We start from the raw sequence: 22313 nt of genomic DNA, 5'->3' as shown, positions 1-22313 counted from the left end.
CACTATTTTAACATATTCTTCACCCACAGGACACCAGAAGAAAGAGTCTCTCAGTGCGTAATCCATACAGGAGACTATCCAGTCTGCAAAGTATTTTAATTTTATCTTTTTTAGCTGCCATGAATGAGTTGGCGAGTGTTACATTTCTGCCTTTGCACATTTACTACACAGTGGAAGATGCAGGGCCACTGGTCTGCCTGCAGGGAAAGACACAGACAGGAGAAGAGATTGAATGTACAGTATCAGGGCACTACCACTACTTCTATATCAGTAGAGTGCCAGGGGAATCCATAGATTCAGCCAGAATCGAAGCAGTACACAAGGAGATAGTGAAGGTCAATGTGGTAACAAAGACAAATATATACGGATACGCAGAGGGAGAAGAAGAATTCTACCAGATCTGCATAAGAGACCCAAAGAAGATTGTCTCTGTTAGTACTGCTGTAGTAGAATACTTCAGCAGAATGGATGAAAATAAGAATAGTAGAATTACATTTGAAGTGAATATAGGGTACATCATACGGTTTATGGTGGACAAAGAGATTGTCGGAATGGGATACGTAAATGTATTCCCAACAAAAAGGGAAGTGAAGAATGGAAAGACATTCCTGACAGTAGAGAGCACTAGAATATTTCCAATTAAGACAATCGACAAACTTCCTCCAATTAAAATACTCAGTCTAGACATAGAGTGCATAGGAGAGAATAATAAATTCCCAATTCCAACGAGAGATCCTGTGGTGCAAATAGGAAATGCAGTTGCAGTGTACCCAAACCCAGAAATAGTAGAGAAAGTGCTTTTCTGCACTAAGACAACAAATCCAATACCTGGTGCATCCATCTTCTCATTTAATGATGAGAAAGAGATGCTGACTGCCTGGTCACAATGGGTTTCTGTATTGAACCCAGATGTTCTAACAGGATATAATATTACGCAGTTTGATATGCCGTATTTGCTTGACAGAGCAAGCATCCTAGGGCTGCCAGACTTCAAGTACTTCTCCAGAACAAAAGAACCAGTGCACATGAATAAACTACCGCAGACAAATAATAACGGAAATAATAACGGTGGAAATAATAACGGTAGCAATAACGGTAATAATAATGGAAAAGAGGGTGATGATAAGAATGGTTCTAGTGGTGGATTTACTGCACCTGCTACACTAGTGGTACCAGGACGGATTGTCTTTGATATGCTGGATATTGTGAAGAAAGAGTTCAATCTGCACAGCTATTCTCTTAATTCAGTTAGTTCTGTATTTTTGGGTGAACAAAAAGAAGATGTTCATTACACCCAGATACTGGCCCTTTACAATGGAACAGATGAAACAAGAAAGAGACTTGGTGTCTACTGCCTTAAAGACACTTATCTTCCTATTAGGATAATGTACACAAAAAATCTGTTCATTAATTACTGCGAACTTGCAAGAGTGACGGGTGTGCCATTTGAGTATTTGGTGAACCGGGGGCAAGGTATCCGAGTCCTCTCGCAGCTGCTTAGACAGGCAAAGGCGTACAACTATATTTTGCCCGTTGTAATAGGACAAAGTGAAACATATGAAGGCGGTTATGTAATGGAGCCAAACAAAGGATTCTACAGTAACCCAGTCGTAGTGCTGGATTATGCATCTTTGTATCCGTCAATTATCATGGCATATAATATGTGTTATACAACGCTTTTAAGCAAAGAGCAGGCCTCTAAAATGGACAAGAGCGAGTACACTGAGTCTCCAACTGGTGACTGCTTCTTGCGGAAAGAGAAAAAACCAGGGATCTTGCCGGTCATTCTGACTGGACTACTGGAAGGAAGAAAGGCCGTCCGGGCAGAGCTTAAAAATATCAAAGACCCAGAGTTAAAGGCGTCTTTGAATGCAAGGCAACTTGCCCTGAAAGTATCCGCTAACTCAGTCTACGGATTCACAGGCGCAGCAAGAACAGGTCTTCCATGCATACCAATCTCAAGGAGTGTGACTGGCTTTGGAAGAGAAATTCTTAAGAAAACAAAAGAGTTAGTTGAAAATGAATATAACAAAGGAGAGAAGACAGAAGGATCAGATCAACAAGAAAATAACAACAGTCAAAAAGAAGGTAACAGAAGAACCTGGAACTTATTTGTTGCATACGGAGACACAGACTCAGTCATGGTGACACAGCCAGGTCTCACACTAGAACAAGCATTCCAGGTAGGAGATGAAATATCAAAGTTCGTCTCCACTAGGCTCCCAAACCCACTGACCCTGGAGTTTGAGAAGGTTTATCACCCATTTGTCCTGATAAACAAGAAAAGATACGCAGGATGCACAAAGACATCACCATCAGATAAAGGACGCATTGATACAAAGGGAATTGAAACAGTCAGAAGAGATAACTGTCTTCTTGTAAGAGATTTAATGAAGGAGTGCATAAATAAGGTATTCCTGGAGGGAGACGTAGAAGGCACACGAGCACTCATCAAGGACAGAGTGAAGGAACTACTGAGTAATAGGATAGGAATTAGTCAGTTAATTATTACAAAGTCAATCACAAAGCAAGGAGGTGACTATGCAGTTTCACTTGCGCATGTGGCACTCGCAGAGAGAATGAAAAAGAGAGAAGGAACAGGACCAGGACTGGGTGACAGAGTGCCTTACGTTATCATCACAGGAAAGGGCCCATTGCATGAAAGAAGTGAAGACCCAGTCTACGCCCTGAATAATAATCTCCCAATTGACACTCTCTATTACCTGAAGAATCAAATTACAAAGCCACTAGAGAGACTTCTCTCCTATGTGATAAAGGATATTCTGAGTATCCTGGCACCACCTGACAACTACACAGTGGGGGCAGGCATGGCAGTGAGGGAAATGCCAAAGGGCATAGGCGCATTCTTTAAGAAAAAGAAGACGTGCGTCATTTGCAAGGCAGGTGACTATCCAGTCTGCAAAGTCTGTGATAAATCATATCCTGCAGTGATACTGGAGACATACCAGAAATTATGTGGACTACAATGCGCATATCACCTGGTTATGCGAGAGTGCCAGGAAATGCAGAATGCAAGGCACTCTCCAATTGTCTGCAGCAACAGAGACTGTCCCGTGTACTACATACGCATAGAACTACAGAAAGAAATTGAAGAAGTTCAAGGCAGATATACGCAACTCCTGGAGCACAAGCAAAAGATACCTTATACAAAGGAATAAGTACACATTAATATTAATAAAGGTGTGTCTTAGTATATCTTAGTGTATCGGGTTATATCTTAGTCATATCTTAGTATAAATATTCTTGAAGAAAGTCAATTTATACTTGAGTATATTTCTATCTATATGTAGGCTAAGTGCGTCTGGTGATTAGTTAATTATAAGGTGACTAAATAAAGAAGTATTTCTGTTTAAGAAGTCAAGGTGTATTTATGTTTAAGAAGTCAGGTTATAGTTAGTTTTTAATAATTTCCCTTTTATGTACAGTTATTTATTCAGTTAAAATAATCAATTTAATATTCTTTACTCTACCCTTCACTAGAAATATTTCACTGCAGCAGACAAAAATTCACAAAAATACACTAGAGAGAATTTGCACTAGAAATATTTCACTGCAGAATACAAAAATTCACAAAAATACACTAGAGAAAATATACTAGAGAATTTGCACTGCAGAAGCCAGAAATTCACAAAATTATCAGAATGAAATTCCCTTGATATACTTTGTTCGTTATAGAGTACTAACCTATTTCTGAAAAGTCACTTTCTCCTGGGATACTGTGCATAAATAAATCTGAGTGAAATATAATTAAGAATATGGAAATAACCATATAGAGTATAAGAGTAAATAATACTAGAATATTCTATGGAATAGACAATAATTGAAATAGACAGTGAATATATGCATATTCTAAGACTAGTGAAAATTCAGTATATTTTGTCTATAGGACAGTGGAATGTAGCTGCTTTATAAGTATAGTATACTAAGTACACATGCTTAGACTAAAATACGTATATACAGTAGATAAATACGCCTAGATGGACTAAAGGACTAAGTATACTTGGATCTGGTGGAAGTTCATGGAGATGCAGGTTGTCGTTATGTCGTTACTTAAGTTTATTTTTCTGCGATATTTTTTATGATTATTCAATCCTGCATACTGACAGCACAGAAGAAGTGCGAGGTGCCAATTAAATATAAACCAACCAGAGAGGCATTTGACCACTATGCACATTACTACATGAAGGAGCCACAGGAATTATACGATGAAGTGGCAGCAGTTGCCGATGGATCTTGTGAGGAAGATGACATAAGCAGTGAAGAGGTAGAAGACAACGAGATAAAAGAGACAGACAGAATTGCTGTTGCACTAATTTCAGAAGACAATGAGCCAAGACTAGACACATACGTGCTAGACAAGGAGACAGATGCATTTTATGTACACCACGATGTCTTCCTGCATGGAGTCCCAACTGGTCTAGCAGTGAGTGACAGAAATGAAGAACCACTTTCATTTGTAGCAAGTGAGGATGGAACTATCGCAATATACAGAATATTTGTGACAAATCACTTCCTCCCAGACGGTGTTATAGTAGCACACGAAGGAAGAATAAACAGTATTGCAGCAGACACTGTGAATATTCTGACAAATTCCTCAGAGGAAATTAAGCTGTGGGATATAAACACACAGAAGAATATTTTCACACATAAAAGACAACAGAAGGCAATTGCCATGAAGGACTCTTTTGTTTATTTCTCAGATAATTCATCTGTTTATATGATAGATACCAGAGATAAGGCAGAAATAAATCTGTTCTCAGCAGACTCAGAGATAACTTCAATCTCATCCGATAGAAATTCAGTTGCAGCTGGAACAATAAATGGGTCCATAACATACTCAATCAACCAAAGTAAAGAGAAAAGCTTTAAGATCCATGGAAAGGCAATAAACAACGTATGTGCTTCAATGGACAGATACATTGTCTCTGCATCACAGGATGAAACTATTTCACTTTTTGACATGCAAAATGGTGAGATTGTAGAGAGAAAGGCAGCAGGAGTAGACACAGTCACTGTAAGTATACCAAGTGACACAGTCAACATCTACACATATGCGAATGAGGATGGAGATCTGTCAGCCGGGTCATTCGAAGATGCTCTATTAAGAATTGAATAAACTTTCTTTTTTATGGATGAACTATTTACGAAAGAGAAAACACTCTGCAATGTTTCGCTAAAGGAGAGGGCACTCTGGGTATTCCTGGAATCAGTGGAGAGACTTCAGAGCAGAAAGATATCCAATGCCCTTTTGGCAAGGATAGAGGAAGACCATTTGGAAATGACAGAAATATTTGTGTTCATTGATGAATTCATCCGGGTAGGGAGAAGTCTAAACCCGTATGGACTGGAAAGACTTAAAAGGAAGTTTGATGGACTGCGACTGGTCCGGTACATTGTTTCCAAGCCTTTGCAGTTCACACAAAAAGACGAAACTTTGCTTTGCAGCTTGATTGACTTTCTTGATGTCAAGATGGTGGAGAAAAAGGAATTCTTCTACTCACCAGATATAGTGCAGATAAGCATTATGTTCTACCTAGCCAGAAGATCAAAAATACCAGCTCTGGAGATTAAGTACTCAATTGAGCTTATAGACATAATTAAGAGACGAAAGACACACAGAACCCAAGCGTACTTAGAAGAAATTGTCAGTCTGGCTACAAGACAGATAGAAAATACAGAATACATAGAAGAATTAAAGGCACAAATAAAGGAAGGATGGCCATACGAGAAGACAAACCCAGCACAAAAGACACTTTTGGGCTTACTTGGGGAAGAATCCTGTCCATACGAAAACTTCAGTAAGAGACATATTCCCATCCACATAGTTTCACCACTTTTCATCCGGGATAAGCAGACAATCCATCTTCTTCCTGTGATATTTTGCATTGGAAGGCTATTGGAAGAGAATCCAGACATACTTTCTGTGCTTTCTTCTGGATTCATTAACTGCGTATCACCACACTGCAAGGAAAGAATAAATTTGGAACACGCCAAGTACTACCTTATGCACAAGATAAGAATAGATGCAGAAGTGGATAAATTAGTCAATGAGACACTCATGCACACACTCACTGCCAGCTGCATTATCCCAAAGGGAACAATGCACTTGAAGAAATATCAGACTCACAGATATCTCAGTTATATAGTGAACACATTGAAGAAATTGGAGAGAAAGCAGACTGAAGACAAGACAGTTACTGTATTACTCTTTGAAGTTCTGCAATATTTTCCTATCTACGGGGAAAATGAAGAATACGTTATAAGTCTAGCAAAGGCAGCATGCCAAGAGAGTTCAGTCACAAAGATGCTTCTGGTCCTGAATATTCTATATAAAGTACAAGGCACAAAGAAGATAGGATTTGCAGTTGCACTGTTAAGCCATGCTTTGATAAAAAGAGAAGACACCTTCTATACAAATACAGTTGTATATGCCGTTGGGAAGAAGCAAAGAATATATCTGCAGATGGCTAAGCCCTTAGTCTTAGACCACTTCTTGTACCGGTCAGCAGATGCACAGGATCCAACTACTTTCACTGCACTCTCTAAGCTGTACGGGTATAAAACAGTCAAGGAATTCATGGAAGGAGAGAAGTATTATTTAGGACCAAGATTATGGCAGACAGAAAGGGTTGATGAGTACTACACGAATTTACCTACAATCTTCATCTACTATGCAATATATATTTATCAGACAGGAAAAGGAGGTGGTCTTAGTACAAAGATCATTGAGCAACTAAAAAAGACAATGGAAGATATGGGAGTGGAAGTGGCTGTGATAATATTTCTTGCAGTCCCAGAACCCACTGAATTCTTTAAAGAGTGCGGCCTGGATGTTAAGGATCTTTTAGGAAAACACTCACTCATCTCTATTCTTTGTGCTGCCAGGAAGATACTTGAAGAGAAGATTGTTCACGTTAAGAACTGTATATTTAACCTAATATACAGTGCACTCTCGTATACGCACCAGCATGATGGTACTTACTACGTCCAGGAAGTACGTGAAATTATACTATTTCTTGTCTACACAGGAAATATAAAAGGGAAAGAAATCTGCTGTGAAATGAACTGCAGCAAGAACCAGTTCTTCAACCAGATCATTGGAAAGTCAAAGAAACAAGATATTCTGCAGAATAGGTATATGATTGCGCAGGACCTGACAAAGGAGCAGAAGCAAACAATTGAGAAGATGGTGGGGGAAGACCCTTCACTGTACTTTGAAGAAGCCACTACATTCAGTGATGCCGTGATTAGAATATATCCGTATCTGAAGGTAAGAACATCTCTTGAATTTTTGTCAATCAAGAAAATCTTCCCTCTTATCTTTAACGCATCACATGAAGAAGTACATGAATTTGCACAAAGTCACTGGGCCCAGTGTAAACAACTGATTATATCACTGTATAGAATGTACAGTGACTCAAAAGACAAAGAAGCACTGCAGGCCCTTGGGTGCTTCGGGATATTCGGAATTGATGCATTTGAGGAAAGAAATGAGACACCAGACAGATTTATTGATGAGACAATTCAGTGCCTTAACTTTGACTATGCGAAAGAGAAGAGCTTAATTGCAGAGTTCTTTATATCCAAGGTCTTTGTCCCAATCTACTACGAAACACACGATGACCTTCTGCAGTACATCATACAAGAACTTCTGAAAGACGTAAAAAGACAAAGTTTCACAGAAGGATCAGATCTACTAGGAAAACTGCAGACATCACAATATATTATAGAGATAGATCAGGCACGCCTAAAGGAAATACAGAAGCAGAGTCATCTCCCTGCTTATAGACGAGGAATATCTTATTCTTGTTTTCTTGTAAATTTAATTGGAGTTCTTGCTCAGATACCAGCAGAAGAATATGCCTTCCATGTGCTCCATGACTCCATGGCAATCCTGGATACTGTAGAGAGCAAAAGGTGGCTGCAAAGGCACAAGGTCTCTATTCTGCAGTGGTATCTATTTATGATGATATTCTCGCTTAAGAAGGACTATTTGGACAGTATAAGAACGCACTTTCTGCCTGTATTTAATGACATAAAAAATGGCGTACTAGTGGATTTAGATATTCTTAGGAGTATTATATCCAGCAGCATGTACATGAACAGTATATTCACAGAGGAAGAACTTCTTCTGTGCAGCAGACATGTCCAAGACAGGCACCTTACAATTCGTGTCCTTGAAGTTCAGATGCAAAAGTGCAAATACACTGCAATGAGAGATGTCTTCCTGACAAACATACAGAAGGAGTATCTGGAGATTGAGGAAAAGGACGTGGTATTTGGCATAAATGCAGCAATAACAAAGCTGTCTCCTGTTAACCTGGCAGCAGAATTAAAGATAAATAACGAACATGCAAATTACATCTACCTAAACAGAAAGATACTTAACCATACACCCATCCAGACAGACATAGACGCAAAGTACAAAGAATTATTCCGGTCCATAAATAGCCAGGATATGCCAATGATGGATATACTTAAGAAGGCAGAGCAGTCGATGCAGGAATGGGCATGTACAGCCCCAGTGCACACATTCAGCAGGGACACTGCAAGCCTAAGATCTTTCCTTGTGGATGTCCATCTTCTGCAGGACTGCAAAATATTGCAGAAAATGCCGCTTCCTAAGGCACTTGAAATAATAAAAGACAGAAGGGAGCTGCCACGGACGTACCAGTCACTGCGCATATCCGAGATACACAGAAATCTGTTTCAACTTCTGCCTGAGACACCAGAAGTCATAAGAGCAGAAGAAGATGCACTTTTATACGGAGTTAGAATTGCAAGGAAATCTGGTCAATGTGAACTCTCAGAGAAGCTTTTGATTCGGTCGATCCTAAAGGACGACTGGCGAGTCTTCTACGAAAAGGCAAAAATTCACTTAGAGAAAAATAATAAAAGTTTAGCTAAACAGGCACTGCAGAGACTAATGGACAACCTGCCAATCAACAGCAAATACAAAGAAAAAGCAATCCTTCTGAATACTGAGATAGAACAGTCAAAGGAAATATACAAGAATGCCCTTTCAACTCTGAAGACAAATGAAAGGCTTTATTTCAAGTACGGGAAGTACTTGGAGAGAAAGCAGCCTGTATATGCATTTAAGATGTTCTGCAAGGCACTTGAGTGCGGCAGTGAGAAGGCCCTGGAGATAATTCCCAAATTAATTCATTACCTAACAGACACAACAGGACCAGATCATGCAAAAGAAGATATACATGAATGTGTTTTAGTGATGAAGGAAACCCTTGAGAGAGTGGATATTAAAATATTCAGGCGGTTTTATGTTCAGATACTGGCCCGTTTGTCTCACAAGGAAAAGTCAGTTGCACAACTTCTTCTGAAAATATCAAAACAACTGATTGAGAAGTTCCCTTCAGAATTTGCTTGGAGAACACTCTCTCTTTACACCAGCAAGAACACGGCAGTCCATGCTATGATCGGGAGTACATCATTCACATTCAGAAAATTATTCTCTGATGTATTTACGTTCACGCAGGCACTTGCTAAATTAAGCATGCACTCAGCAGGAAGTGGAGTGGTCTCAATTCCATCTATTCTTGGGTCATCCATTAGTGTGAGCAGAGGTATTCCTGCACCATTCGATGATTTTTTGTCTGAAATCATCAGTATCTCTGATAATATGTTTGTATTTTCGACCTTGCAGAGACCAAAGAAGATACAGGCCCTTACATCCGCAGGGTGCTACAAGTCATTCCTGTGCAAGGCCAATGATGATCTCCGGAAAGATGCTGGGTTCATGGATTTAAATATGCTCCTGAATTCTTTATTCCAGAGCAACGACAAGTGCCGGGCATACAATATTAGAGTGTACACTGTTGTACCAATCACAGAGAAGATGGGAATAATAGAGTTTGTCCAGAATCTGTCTACCCTTAAGGAAATGTGCGTATCTTTGCTCCCAGAAGTAGGCGTGTCCTTAAAAGAAATATCCGAAGAGTACGGATTTATGAAGAAAATATCCATGCTAGGGGAAAAGAACCTGAAGGAAATTCTGAAGAAAGTCCCACCAATATTCCCAACATATTTGCTAAGGACCTTCATGCGGCCAATTGAGTGGCTGCAGGCCAGAAAAAGATACACAATCACATACGCAGTCATGAATGCAGTAGGGTACCTAATGGGCCTAGGGGACAGACACTGCGAGAATATTCTATTCGATGAGAAAACAGGCGAGACGGTTCATGTAGATCTAAATTGCATATTTGATAAGGCATATACACTGCCAGTCCCGGAGACTGTGCCTTTCCGGCTGACCCAGAATATAGTGGCTGCATTTGGTCCAACAAAAGAAGAAGGCCAGTATAAGCTTACACTTGAGAGGGTTATGAAATTCCTCTCAATAAACAGAGACTTAATTGTTGCAAATCTTCTGGGATTTGTGCATGATCCTCTGGGGGAATGGACAGGCAGAAATAGCACAAAGACAGCAATTGACATAATTGAAAAGATAAAGGCAAAATTAGACTTTGATGATGAAATAGCAAAGTCATCTCTCCTAATAGAAAGAAGTATGTCATTAGAAGCACTTGCTAAAATATATGTCTGGTGGCTTCCATTTATATAGATATATAGGTACAGAATAAACCCCTTCACTAAAAATAAAATAGCAAAAAAAATAAAGAAAGGCTATAATTCATGCAGAGAAAGACCAGAAAAATATGTATACCACTTTATCTTATTTCATAGCTAGAGTTTGAGTCAGTGGTACACACAGAACTATAAACTTACTTGATTTTTAATATGCAAACAGACCATAGAATTAGCATACATTGCATGCTTAGACTGTATGCTTAGTAGAAGTATATGAAAATATTCATGAATACCTGATGAACTCACATATATGTATATTGGGTTATATCGGGTTATACTTCAATTATAGTCATATTCTTGTGATTTATCTGCAGGTGAGTACTCAAATATACTAGAATATATCCAAATATAACGGAATATACTCAAATATACGAGAAATGTACTAGAATATACTAGAATATATCCAAATATAACCAGAATATACTACAATATACTCAAATATACCCAAATACACTAGAATATAATACAATATACTAGAATATACTCAAATATACTACACTACAATACACTACAATATACACTAGTATATATATAATAAAAAGTGCAGTGCAATAGAAAATTCACTCAGTAAGAAAAAGTACTCCATGAACAGAAGTAGACTATGAACAGTAGTGTAGATTAGTGCACCCTGAAAATATTAAGGATACGAGTAAATCAGATAGATATTCTGTCTCTTCTTCATTCACACTAAGACAAGATACGAAGCACCTGCTAGTACGCATATTCCAAATAAGTCACTGAGTGCATTTAGAATTGGCACAATATTATATGAGACATCCATATCAAAGTACTGCAGAATAATAACAAGAATATTTGTAGTATAATACAGAAGGATTATTTCTACATTCAGAAGGGCACCAAAGAAAAGAATATACATAAAGGGAATTGCAGTGAAGAAAAGCTTTAGAAGACAGCAGGCAGCAGCAGCCAAGAAGGTGGCTGTGCATATAAGAGTGTAGAGTGTCTTTATGTTATTCGGGTTTGACATAAAACTGCCTGACTTCGTGTCTTCCGCACTGCTAATTGAAATGGTATCAAAGTTCTCCTCAATTTCAAGTGCACTAATGTAAGTAGTCACCTTCCCAACGTATATCAGAATGACAGACCCAGCAATTCCATTGAACAATGGGATTATACACCCCATCCATACGTCCTTTGTAGAGACAACATTTATAAGATGCCCTGCAACCATTGTGATCCCAAAGGATAAAGCAAGTGACCAAGCTCCAAATAATTTCAGATTCTGAGTGCCTTCTATTTGCGTATATATTATACCTAATATTGCAACAATCATGCATATTAGAAGGGTGTTTGTTATAAATACTTGGGAATAGAAGCCAGGCACAGTAATTGGCTCTGCTGTATTCAATGGGTACATTTTTCCCATTGAGATGAATATATTCTCTGAGAAGTATATTAAAGAGATAGTGCATATGTAATCCGACAAAGAGGCAATTACTGGGAGAAGTATATTGTCTGAGTCAAAGTCAAAGGAAATACTCATGAATATGCAAAATACAACACAAATAAATGTGCATATGCAACTGCATGCCCCAGAGAGGAAGGATGCACTAATAGTACCACACACCAGAAGCAGATTCTTCTGGATATCTGTCTGCATGAATACTTCCAAGATATTTCTGTAATTTGAAAATATTCCTATTAGTATGCTAAAGCCAGTGGAGACAAAAAACATGCTGAGACCAGAGTCAAAAACATACTCGATTAAGGAGAGGGAAGAAATAGACCCTCTATATCGCCGTGTCTTCTTAACACAACTGCTCATTATATCAGCATAGTTAAGCTCAATATTATTCTTAAAGCACAACATGGAGTTAAGAATGAAAAGATAGTGCATTGGCTTAATATACTGTCCATCCAGGTGCAAATGCAAAGTCATGGACATAAGAAATAGACCACACAGTGAGATAGACAAGCTAGGGATGAGCTCTCTCATCTCCTTCATGTCAACAACCATGAAACAGAAGGATGAAACTGAATTTATTTTTTGAACATGAAGGAAGATCTCTTCCTGACAGTATCCTTTCCAGCAAAGGGGTTCGTATATCCAGTATTTCCATCCGAATTATTTGCAAATGGATTAGTTTCACCTTGCATATTATTTCCCTGGGCTCCTGTGGGGAATTGTGGGTTTGGATTTGAGAATGGCGATGCCTGTGGGTTTGAGAACATGGGCTTTGCACCACCAAAGCTGCTTGTTGTTCCGAATGGGTTTGTTGTGTTCATTGTGCCTGTCAGATTTGAGAAGCTGTTTCCTAATGGGCTCTGTGTTCCAGGTGGATTTTGAGCTTGTGCTCTGTCCTGAGTGCTCATGTTGTTTTGGCTGAATAGAGATGATGTTGTCCCAGCCAGACCATCTTGTCTCTTCATGGCAGGGGATTCTGCTGCACCAGGTCTATCAGTTGCACTGAATCTGCTGCTCATGGAGGATGCAGGTGTCTGAATTCCTGTCATGTTCTGCATGGTATTTGTGCCAATTGACCCAAATACACTCCCTTGTGCACCCATGGGGGTTTGATTGAAAATGGAAGACGATGACTGAGGCTGTGCTGTCTCTGGGTGGGATGCACTTCCTGGGAACAGATTTGATTTTTCCGTTGAAAATCCACTGAATGCAGGTCTTTCACTTGAGAATAGACTATTACTGCGCATACTTGGGCCAGTACTAGGCTGACTCTCTGGAAAGGCAGTTGTCTTTGGGGCTGTTTGATCCATGCTTGAGGCAGAAAATAGGCCAGTACTTGGCTGTATGCGGGAAGGTGTCTCTTGAGTGTTCTGTGACAACATGATTCTTTTCTGGAAGGCAGCCAGTGGTGACTGGGAGTAGTCAACTTCCCCATTGAGTGAAGTACCAGCAGAAGAAGTTTCATCTGAAGATCTTCTCTTTCTATCTATAATATCTGTGGCTGCAGTCTTACTATCAGTTATTTCATCCTTAACTGTCTCTGGTTGTCTTCCCAAGCCAGAACCAAAGAGTGTACTTCCAGTCTGCTGTGAGTTTATGCTGCTTTGGCTTGGGCTATTATTACTCTCCTGGCTGATACTAGGGGAAGATTGTTCGCTTACTAGAACACTTCTAGGCGTATTTATACCAGTGTCTTTCTTCTGGGGCAGTTCCAGAGTGTCTCTTGGCAGATTAATCGAGTCAGTTGTTGGGGTATTTGATGATTCCATTTGTGTACTGTCTCTGCTTCTGTCATCAAAGCTGTCTAGACTATTATTAATAGAACTGCCAAATAATCCAGTACCTGATAGTGCACTTCTATCTGCACTCTCTCCCATGGTAAATGGACTATCCTTCAGGATAGAACTTGTCTCTCTTCTTTCTCCGAGACCAGGGAAGCCTGCTGTACCAAATGGACTAGTACTCTTACTAGGTGTAGTATACGGTGCATCTTTCCTTGCAAATTCTTTATCATTCTTCTGTGATATTTCTTTGTCTAAGCTGCCTGTCTCTTTACTGTATACATTATCTTGTGTGTTGAAGAGTGTACTAGTGGGTATATTGTGAGTACTTTGCAACGGATTATTTATGTTTATTCCTGATCCTAGGGTACTTCTTGTGAGAGTATCTTCTGGTATCTGGATATCTTTATTCTTTGAGATTTCTGACTCTTTCGGGAATGTTTGGTCTCTTTGCACTTTTGTCTTTTCAGCTGATGCCTTTGATCCTTCATATAGATCCATTGCGCCTTTGTAGTGGTGCTGGTCATACAGGCCCTTTGATGTTTCGCGTATGGCATCGTGTATGAGGTTGTCTAGTTCTTTCTGGGCCTCTGGTGTCTTCTTCACTGACTGTATTATCTTATAGTCTCTTCCTGCCCTCTCTTTGTCTATTGTCTCATTTATCTGTGCAATTCTTTCATAGATTGGGTCTCTCTTGCTGGTTATTTCTCTTTTCTTGAGTTCTTCTTCCTGCAGAAGTCTTAGTCTTTCTCTTTCCGCGTACTCATCATTAAACCTTTTTCTTGCTTCTGCGAGTTTTCTTTCCTGTTCTTTCTTTTCTCTTTCCTTCTGCTCTCGGATAATCTTTGACCATCTGTCAGTCTTCTCTGCATGGACTCTATCTCTCTCCAGGCGGCCTTCATCTCTTATGAATCCACGCTCTTTCATTTGCATCTTCGTCAGGCTTTCTATTGCACCTGGTGCTATTCCCATGGACCTAACTATTCTATTTTCTGTTGGGTGTATGCAGTAATACGGCAGGTATTTGCCTCTTCGTGGGTCATCATGCAGGCATATCTTGAGCACATTTCTTCCCTCGTCGTACTTGATTAACTCTGCATCATCATCTATGTCTGGGTACTTTACTGTTCCATCTTCATCTCTGAACCGGTTAAAAGGATTTAGTCCCAGGGCCAGGACATCATCAATTTTCTTCATTTCCTTTCTTCTCTCTCCCTCCCAGTCGACAGTCTCATCAAAGTCCTCTGCTGTGAACCCAGTGATATTTCTTCTTTCATTCCCAGTGTCAACTGCAACAGCCGGGTCCATTGTACTTTCTACGCTGGTTTTCCTGCACTTTACTTCACTTTCTTTTTTTTCTACCTTCTCTGTGTACTCTTCACTTACACCAGACTCTTCGCACTTTCTTTTTTCTTTTCCTGAGACGTACCTTATGAACTTTTCTTCCTTCTTTGTGTCTATCCCTTTCCCTTGGGCCAGTTCCTTAAGGAACCGCATACTTTCAATGTATTCTGGTAGATCTTCTTCTTGTACGACTGTGTTCAATAGGGAAGATATCTTATTGATCTCTTCTTCGCCTAATTCATCATTGTTTTCTATTACGTCCTGAATACCCTTGTATATCTGCCGATATTCTCCGGGTGAGATTCCCATTGGATCAGATGCTTCCTCTGTGATTTCCTCAGGTGCATCTGGCACTATGAACTTTGCTATTTTTTCAACTGCTGTCACTGCAGCACCAACTAGTCTTGTGAACACTTCATGCATTGCTTTTAAAAAACATAAAAATTGAATTTCTTTTATTTCTATGCTGAAGTTTCTTAGAAATCTGTATTCAGTGGTTTGCTCAGACAGCGATCCATCAATTACGTGGAATGAATCTGGCGATGGATTTGTGATCTTGGATAAGGCAGAATTCATGAGCAACACATTTCCAAAGCTCTGTAAGTCAAATGAGTATGGCACATTTGTCAGACAGCTGAATAATTATGGATTTTCAAAGGAGAAAAGACACGGGATAGACGAGTTCACGAATCCAAAGTTCCTCAAAGGATCTCCACACCTGCTGGATCTCCTGAAAAGAAAAACCATCATGCCATCAGAGAGAATGAATGATATTTCCATAGTGAAGGACAACCAGATGATGCTGCACAGTAATATGACGGCAATAAACGAAGTAAACAGAAAGCTCTCAAAGGAAGTTTATATTCTTAAGAAGAGAGTAGACCAGCAAGACAGAACAATAAATGAACTTGTCCGGGCCTTCATAAGAATATTTAACAAGCAAGAGGCAAAGGAGGAAACACTTAGGCTGAAGGACAACACAGATATAGACAATCTTCTATCAGATATCCCACATATGCCCCCAGAGGAACAAGAGAACATAAGCATTGATGAATTCCTCAACAATGAATTTGACCAAGTATAACACAAGTTCATGTAAGAAGGTCCCAGATGGAAATTGCAAGACTATGAGATTGTATGGCGCCCACTGAGAGGTGTATAAAGTACCTACTTTGTATTGTAACATGAATAAAACCAATCGTACATACGCCACTTTAATAAGATTCATACGTATGGGTCTTTGCTAGTACTCTTCTGCATCTGCAGTGAGAATTCTAATGTATTCGTGTAGTTCTATGGTTTTTTCAGATTTTGCCAACTTTTTAGAGTGCAATATTACACCGCACACGCTCAGTTTTTGGGTAATCGCATGGTCCTGTCATCTGGGTGTAAATGAATCTGCCCTTTTTCTTGTTTCACTCCGTAATATAAGTATTAATTTGTCTGTCAAAAATCTCTACAAAAACACTCTGTCTTTAAATAATCCATAAGCCAGAATTTAATAAGAGAGAAATTTAGTGGTTTCAAAATACGCATGAAATAAAAGTTAATTTAGGCTATATTATATGGTATGTTGATTATGTGTCTTATAATTTGGGCAAGTCCTTTTCAGAAGATAACCCGAATGAATCTTTGAATAGTAAAAATACTCAAGATATTCCTGTCAAAATATTAGATAAGAATATGAAAAGTCCCATGAGAGTGAACTAAGAAAACTCATTTTATCTTCCAGAATATACTATGAATTGATAAGATTTATTAGACCCAGATAAACTGAAATATGTAAGATATATTTCCACTAGTAGATACACATCTGATTTAGTGTGCTTTCCATCTTACACTGTTTTCTTTCTATTTAGCTCTTCTTCTTCTACCTTTCTGGCAGCAAAAATAGCCACAACCAGAACATACAAAATAACAAGAAGCATTGCAGTGAACACCCTCCACATTACATCCACCTCTGCAAATTTCATTGCAAAATAGGCGGCCAGTGGCAGAACTGGCAGGCCTGCGCAGACAATTACCATATTCATAAATAAAATATTTTCAGACGTATTTAATTATCTGGTATTATATGAAAAAGTTATCTATTATGATCACTATCCCGCATGCCAGAACAGCAACTAGATTTCTGTTGTGTTTTACAATTCCCTGGATTGTCACTCTGTAATCATGGGAGCAAATAGGCTGCACATTTTCTGTCAAAGCATGCTCTTCCTCAGATGTTGCAATAAACAACTCGTCACCCCGTATCTCAGTTCTGAGGACTTTCATGTACACCTTCGGGTCTGTTCTGTAAGAAGAAACACAGAAAGAGCCATCTAGTCCTGACGATGCTATGAACCCTGGCTTTATAAGGATTACATGCGTGCAGGCATGTGGAGAGATTAATAGTGTGCTGTTTGTAGCTGCAGAATATACTCTTCCCATGCCGTACAGCGAGTTGCTAATGAAGAAAAGACCTGGCTCTTCATCCAGCCACGTAACGACATTTGTGCCTACCTTTGATGGAATTGCAGCCACATCCTCAAACAAAGAGTTTATGCAGCAGGTTCTTCCATTTGAGTCTACTACAATAATAGAGTCATTTGTTGTCTCCAGCGAAATAATTGGGGACTCAAATGCTCTTTCCTTTTTGCTGGATAGGTTAATTAGCATCCTGTGGCTGCAGACAATTATGTCGCCCTGGAATATCGTGAAACTAACCACTTGTGCTTTTGTCTTAATAACCTGCACTATCTCCAGCTTTAGGTCTGCATTTATTGACAGTTCTCTGAGTGCACCGTCATTGAAGAGCACAAGCATGGTCTTTTGCTTGTGCGGCATGAGCTTCCTTGGGAATCCGTATCCTTCAAAGGTTGTTTCACTCAGTATCTTGTTCTTTGCCAGAACGAAGAAAACTGCACTTCCACTGGAGAACGTGAATATATTATGGGGTTTTCCTATTTCTTGGTGCTCATCATCCTCATCCACTTCTCCCTTTGTGCCTACAATCACATGGTCCTCTACCACGGCCAAAAGCATCGCCTCCAAGTACAAATTCAGAAAGGCCACTCTTCCCTGCTCGCAGCTCTGCACGTGTGGCAGTTGCCGGCCATTAAACACAATCGAGTCAATCTTAAAGTGCGACTTGTCATCTGGCTCCTCCTCTCTAACTCTCTTTACATCATCCTCGTCGTAATCATGCCTGTCTTCTGAGCCAATGCTGTACTCTGAAATCATGTCAACTCCTTTCTTCTTAATTCTTCTCTTTTCATGTCCAAGCTGTGTGTCGTCGAACGTAAAGATAAAGTTGTAGTGCTGGTCTGGCATTCGCATAAGATGGTGCGATATTCCTTCAAGCAGGAATCTGTTCTCCAGGTTGAACTTCTTCTTGAATATGCCCTTTATTTCCTCATAGTCCAGAGGCCCATTTTTTTCTGTGTAGTCGTCTATTATAGACTTGAAAAGATGCGTAAACTTGCCGCAGTGGTATTTATATGCCATTAGGCTCTTGAACTGCCTGCCGCACCCGGGTATCCTGCAGTAGAATATCTGGTTACTCTCAGAGAATGTGTCCATGTCTATAATGTGCGTCACTCCCTTTGGAAATATCGATAGTAAAATCTCCTTTACAATTCCATCCTCAGTCATAACCTTTGATATATCTAGCAGTCCTTCGTCATGCACTATGTCGCCTATTAGTCCTGCTGTGCTTACTTCTTCTGTCTCTTCACCTACCTTTATCATTATTTCGTACGCCTCCAAAAGTTCTGCTGCATCTGCCATGTGCTCCCTCGTGATGTGTTCTCGAAGATTTTCTGTTGCAGTGCAGTCCATGTACCCGCAAACTATTTTTTTATTGGACGGCGTAAAGATTGAGTGCTTGTAGTACATCAAGTGCCTTTTGTACCCCAGACTTGACTGGTATTGCAGTCCACATGCGCTATATGGGCATTTAAAACACACAACATCTACTCTGTCCATTTTCTCACCTTCTCGTGGCTTTCTTCCTCGCTTTCTAGAATCTTGCATATTTTACAGGGGTGCAAATATTTTGCAATGTCTTTAATTTAGCATATATGAATCTGCTTGTGTGAAAATATTTGCTAATGACTGTTCCGTCCGAAGTAGTAATGAACATTCGAATTCTGAAGGCACTTGGGAATGTTTTTCCAGAGGGGCCTGCCCGGCACTTTATTGTGGCAAATACACTAAGGAAGCTTAAAAAACCAAATGCTATTACTGGAGATATGCTGTGGAGGTTTCTCTCCGTGTACTATTTTGTATCTGAGGAACTTGCAATTCCAAACTCATCAAGTAACTACATCTGCTTCTCCCTTGATGACTATATGATATGCGACACAAAGTAGTTTACATGCATATACTAGTCTATGCAGGTCTTCGTTATTTTTGTTTTTTGGAATTTCCTATAAATATATTCAGGTATTATTTCTGTTATAGAGATTTTAATGAAAATAAAGAAATGCTTGGGTGAAATATGGCTGTCTGCAGCAGATTCTGCAGAGACGTATGCACAGCAGTGCACATAAAAATAAAATTCAAATTGGAAAAGATGGTTTTTGTTAAGAGTGCTGCTGGTTTTGGTGAATATGCATTGCGAATAATATATGGCTACTACAATGAAAGCATGATCACATGCGGATTGCGGGCGTATAGATTTCTGGATGGAGTGTCAATTATTTTCTCGCAGTCAATTGTGTACATTGGTCTCTCTCTGTTCTTTCTTGCACTGCACAGTAGAAGAAGGAAAAACTCTTCAAAAAGGGGGCAGAAGCATGAGACACAGTCTAAAAGGAAGACCCATCAGATCAAGCGCCCTAAAGTGGCAGAATATGGATTGGATGGCCTGGAGAGAAATGAGTCTGGTCTACAAAGGACCCTCCATCAGTGCAAATTTGTCTTAATGACACTCTGTCTTGTGTGCATTAACATTCTGAACAAACTCATGCTGTACAAAAGCATGGAGTACATATCATACCCAACCTTCTCTATAATTCGTTCATTTAGGCTATTCCCTGCTCCTCAGAGCATCATAGGAAGAAGCATCTCCTACCGCATGAAAATGTCCATTGGAATGGCTACTGCAGGCATATTCATATACCTCTTTACACGCGAGGAAAAAGTAGAGAGCATTAGGTACTTAGAACGGCTTAGTACATTGCATGATCCTCGGGCCATCCATGAATATGACAAGGTAAAGATTGTCCGACTGTCTCTTCGATTTCTTTACTTCTACACGAAGAAATTTCTTTCTTCATCTGATGTACCGTGTGAAGAAGAAGCATTTATTGCTGGAATACTAAAAAATGAGCTACCTCCTCAGGACTACGCTGCCCCCTTAAAGGACCAGGCACAAAAATACTATAAAACTCTTCTTCTCCTGCATGGAAACAGGTCTAAGGAAGTAGTTGGCAAGGCCGGAATCAAAGAGATATTTAATAAGATGGCTAGAAGAAATGGCAATAAGAGTACACCAGAAATAGACTACTTAGCACTGTCTTTTGTTAAAATGATATGCGCAGGCCAAAATACTTCTTATTTTCATGCATTTTTGGAGCAAAGAAAAATTGCAGCTGCAGCATACATGGCCTTTCACTCCATAATGGAGGTTGCACTGGAGGCAGGACAAATTGTTCTGTGTAAGAGATTTGGTGTTCAGAATGACTTTATTACAATCATAATTAACTTACTTGGGGCACTAGTACTATGCATTGTTTTGCTTTTCCATAGCAGTGGACTGCATGACTGGATCTGCCGCTTTCGAAAGGATCTATTTCTTGCATCCAGTCTGCTCTACTATATCCGATTTCTGTCGACAGAAGAAGGAGCAATCTTCACAGAGAAGAAGGACGTCAATAGAATGGGTCTTCAGATAGGAGTGAAATTCTTTTCACTTCTTTTGTCTGTTGTCCTTTATACGCATGATTTCACACTTGGTCATATTGTTGGTCTTTTTTTGATGTTCATTTCGTACTTGATAAACATCAACATGCACTCAGTTCTCCTTTCCCGATGGACTCTTTCTGGACATGTCCGGAGCAGGTGCCTTTAGTGTTTTTTCATTATTGGAGAACACTTATGTATATCCAGTGCTTGGTGAGTAGCTGCAATGCTTTCTTTGTGGCTGCTGTGCCTTTGTCTTATCTACTGCGAAATTCCAGAATTCTTTTGGATTTAATAATTTCATTTTAATTTTGTTTGTTATGCAGTCACTTACAAAGGCAATTGTTGTTCATCCTCTTGTTTTACTTTCTGCCACCGACCATTACAGGCGAATGGACCAGCCTCGTGTTGTTGGTACTCTGTTGGGCCGAGTAGAGAATGGTGTCACTCACGTGACAAATTCGTACGCAGTGCCGTTTGATGAGTTGGAGGATAATCCTAATGTGTGGTTCTTTGACACCTCGTATCACGAGAACATGTATAAGCTGTTTAGCAAGGTAAATAATATGGAGTACATTCTTGGGTGGTACCACACAGGCGAGGGTCTTCATAAGAATGATCTTCAGATCACGCAGACATTTAGAAGTTATTGCAATGATCCAATTTTAGCTGTGATTGATGTGGAGCAAGCAAAGGACGGCAGCCCAGTCAAGTGCTACAAGCTGGAGCGGGAGAGTGCAACATACAACGAGTCTACGCAGTTTGTGTTTGCGCATGTTCCATTTGTGATAGAGGCCGAGGAGGCAGAAGAAGTGGGTGTTGAGCAGCTAGTCGAGGACATAAAAGACGTAAACATTGGGGATGTAGAAAATAAGATTGCACGCACAAAGGAAGCACTATGCGAGCTCTCAAAAGGCCTTGCCTCCATAGAGGAGTATCTTCTGGCAGTTGCAAATGGAGAGAAGAGATATGACACTGAGACAATGAACAACATTCAGGAACTAATGAATAATATTCCTAGGCAAATTCCCCGTGAGATGAAGAATTACATGGACAAGCTCGATGTAAACAGCTTTATATGCTCAACGGTCCGCCCAGTTGTGCTGTTAAATGAGATTGAGCAGAGTAAATAAAGTAATAGGTGTCTAATCCATGTCTTTTCTTGTTTTTTTCTGTTTCCTTCTGTTGCTCTTTCTTTTTCATTCTCTATTTTCTATTATTTAGTTTTATGCAGTCTTGTAAAT

The 22313-nt window shown here is 39.6% G+C and overlaps 11 protein-coding genes across 11 annotated transcripts; 7 read left to right on the top strand and 4 right to left on the bottom strand.

Annotated features, from left to right (window-relative positions):
- Window positions 1-119: 119 nt before the first annotated feature.
- Window positions 120-3179, top strand: NESG_00338 (uncharacterized protein; the record flags this gene model as incomplete). Its single annotated transcript, XM_053047990.1, has 1 exon — window positions 120-3179. One exon carries the CDS (start codon window positions 120-122, stop codon window positions 3177-3179), a length of 3060 nt encoding a protein of 1019 aa, XP_052905815.1.
- A 920-nt stretch (window positions 3180-4099) lies between these two features.
- Window positions 4100-5137, top strand: NESG_00337 (uncharacterized protein; the record flags this gene model as incomplete). The annotated part of the gene is made up of 1 exon (XM_053047989.1): window positions 4100-5137. The coding sequence occupies one exon, from the start codon at window positions 4100-4102 to the stop codon at window positions 5135-5137; it is 1038 nt and encodes a 345-aa protein (XP_052905814.1).
- A 12-nt stretch (window positions 5138-5149) lies between these two features.
- On the top strand, window positions 5150-10606 carry NESG_00336 (uncharacterized protein; the record flags this gene model as incomplete). Its single annotated transcript, XM_053047988.1, has 1 exon — window positions 5150-10606. One exon carries the CDS (start codon window positions 5150-5152, stop codon window positions 10604-10606), a length of 5457 nt encoding a protein of 1818 aa, XP_052905813.1.
- A 708-nt stretch (window positions 10607-11314) lies between these two features.
- On the bottom strand, window positions 11315-12598 carry NESG_00335 (uncharacterized protein; the record flags this gene model as incomplete). Its single annotated transcript, XM_053047987.1, has 1 exon — window positions 11315-12598. The coding sequence occupies one exon, from the start codon at window positions 12596-12598 to the stop codon at window positions 11315-11317; it is 1284 nt and encodes a 427-aa protein (XP_052905812.1).
- Window positions 12599-12633: 35 nt separating this feature from the next.
- On the bottom strand, window positions 12634-15606 carry NESG_00334 (uncharacterized protein; the record flags this gene model as incomplete). The annotated part of the gene is made up of 1 exon (XM_053047986.1): window positions 12634-15606. One exon carries the CDS (start codon window positions 15604-15606, stop codon window positions 12634-12636), a length of 2973 nt encoding a protein of 990 aa, XP_052905811.1.
- A 40-nt stretch (window positions 15607-15646) lies between these two features.
- Window positions 15647-16267, top strand: NESG_00333 (uncharacterized protein; the record flags this gene model as incomplete). Its single annotated transcript, XM_053047985.1, has 1 exon — window positions 15647-16267. One exon carries the CDS (start codon window positions 15647-15649, stop codon window positions 16265-16267), a length of 621 nt encoding a protein of 206 aa, XP_052905810.1.
- A 751-nt stretch (window positions 16268-17018) lies between these two features.
- NESG_00332 (uncharacterized protein) lies at window positions 17019-17216 on the bottom strand (the record flags this gene model as incomplete). The annotated part of the gene is made up of 1 exon (XM_053047984.1): window positions 17019-17216. The coding sequence occupies one exon, from the start codon at window positions 17214-17216 to the stop codon at window positions 17019-17021; it is 198 nt and encodes a 65-aa protein (XP_052905809.1).
- A 37-nt stretch (window positions 17217-17253) lies between these two features.
- On the bottom strand, window positions 17254-19197 carry NESG_00331 (uncharacterized protein; the record flags this gene model as incomplete). Its single annotated transcript, XM_053047983.1, has 1 exon — window positions 17254-19197. The coding sequence occupies one exon, from the start codon at window positions 19195-19197 to the stop codon at window positions 17254-17256; it is 1944 nt and encodes a 647-aa protein (XP_052905808.1).
- A 77-nt stretch (window positions 19198-19274) lies between these two features.
- NESG_00330 (uncharacterized protein) lies at window positions 19275-19535 on the top strand (the record flags this gene model as incomplete). The annotated part of the gene is made up of 1 exon (XM_053047982.1): window positions 19275-19535. One exon carries the CDS (start codon window positions 19275-19277, stop codon window positions 19533-19535), a length of 261 nt encoding a protein of 86 aa, XP_052905807.1.
- Window positions 19536-19663: 128 nt separating this feature from the next.
- Window positions 19664-21238, top strand: NESG_00329 (uncharacterized protein; the record flags this gene model as incomplete). The annotated part of the gene is made up of 1 exon (XM_053047981.1): window positions 19664-21238. The coding sequence occupies one exon, from the start codon at window positions 19664-19666 to the stop codon at window positions 21236-21238; it is 1575 nt and encodes a 524-aa protein (XP_052905806.1).
- A 151-nt stretch (window positions 21239-21389) lies between these two features.
- NESG_00328 (uncharacterized protein) lies at window positions 21390-22202 on the top strand (the record flags this gene model as incomplete). The annotated part of the gene is made up of 1 exon (XM_053047980.1): window positions 21390-22202. One exon carries the CDS (start codon window positions 21390-21392, stop codon window positions 22200-22202), a length of 813 nt encoding a protein of 270 aa, XP_052905805.1.
- Between the last annotated feature and the right edge of the window lie 111 nt (window positions 22203-22313).

Source organism: Nematocida ausubeli (assembly GCF_000738915.1).
Source record: "Nematocida ausubeli strain ERTm6 chromosome Unknown supercont2.1, whole genome shotgun sequence".
NCBI lineage: Eukaryota > Fungi > Microsporidia > Nematocida > Nematocida ausubeli.
This window is presented reverse-complemented; position numbering and strand designations above follow the sequence as displayed.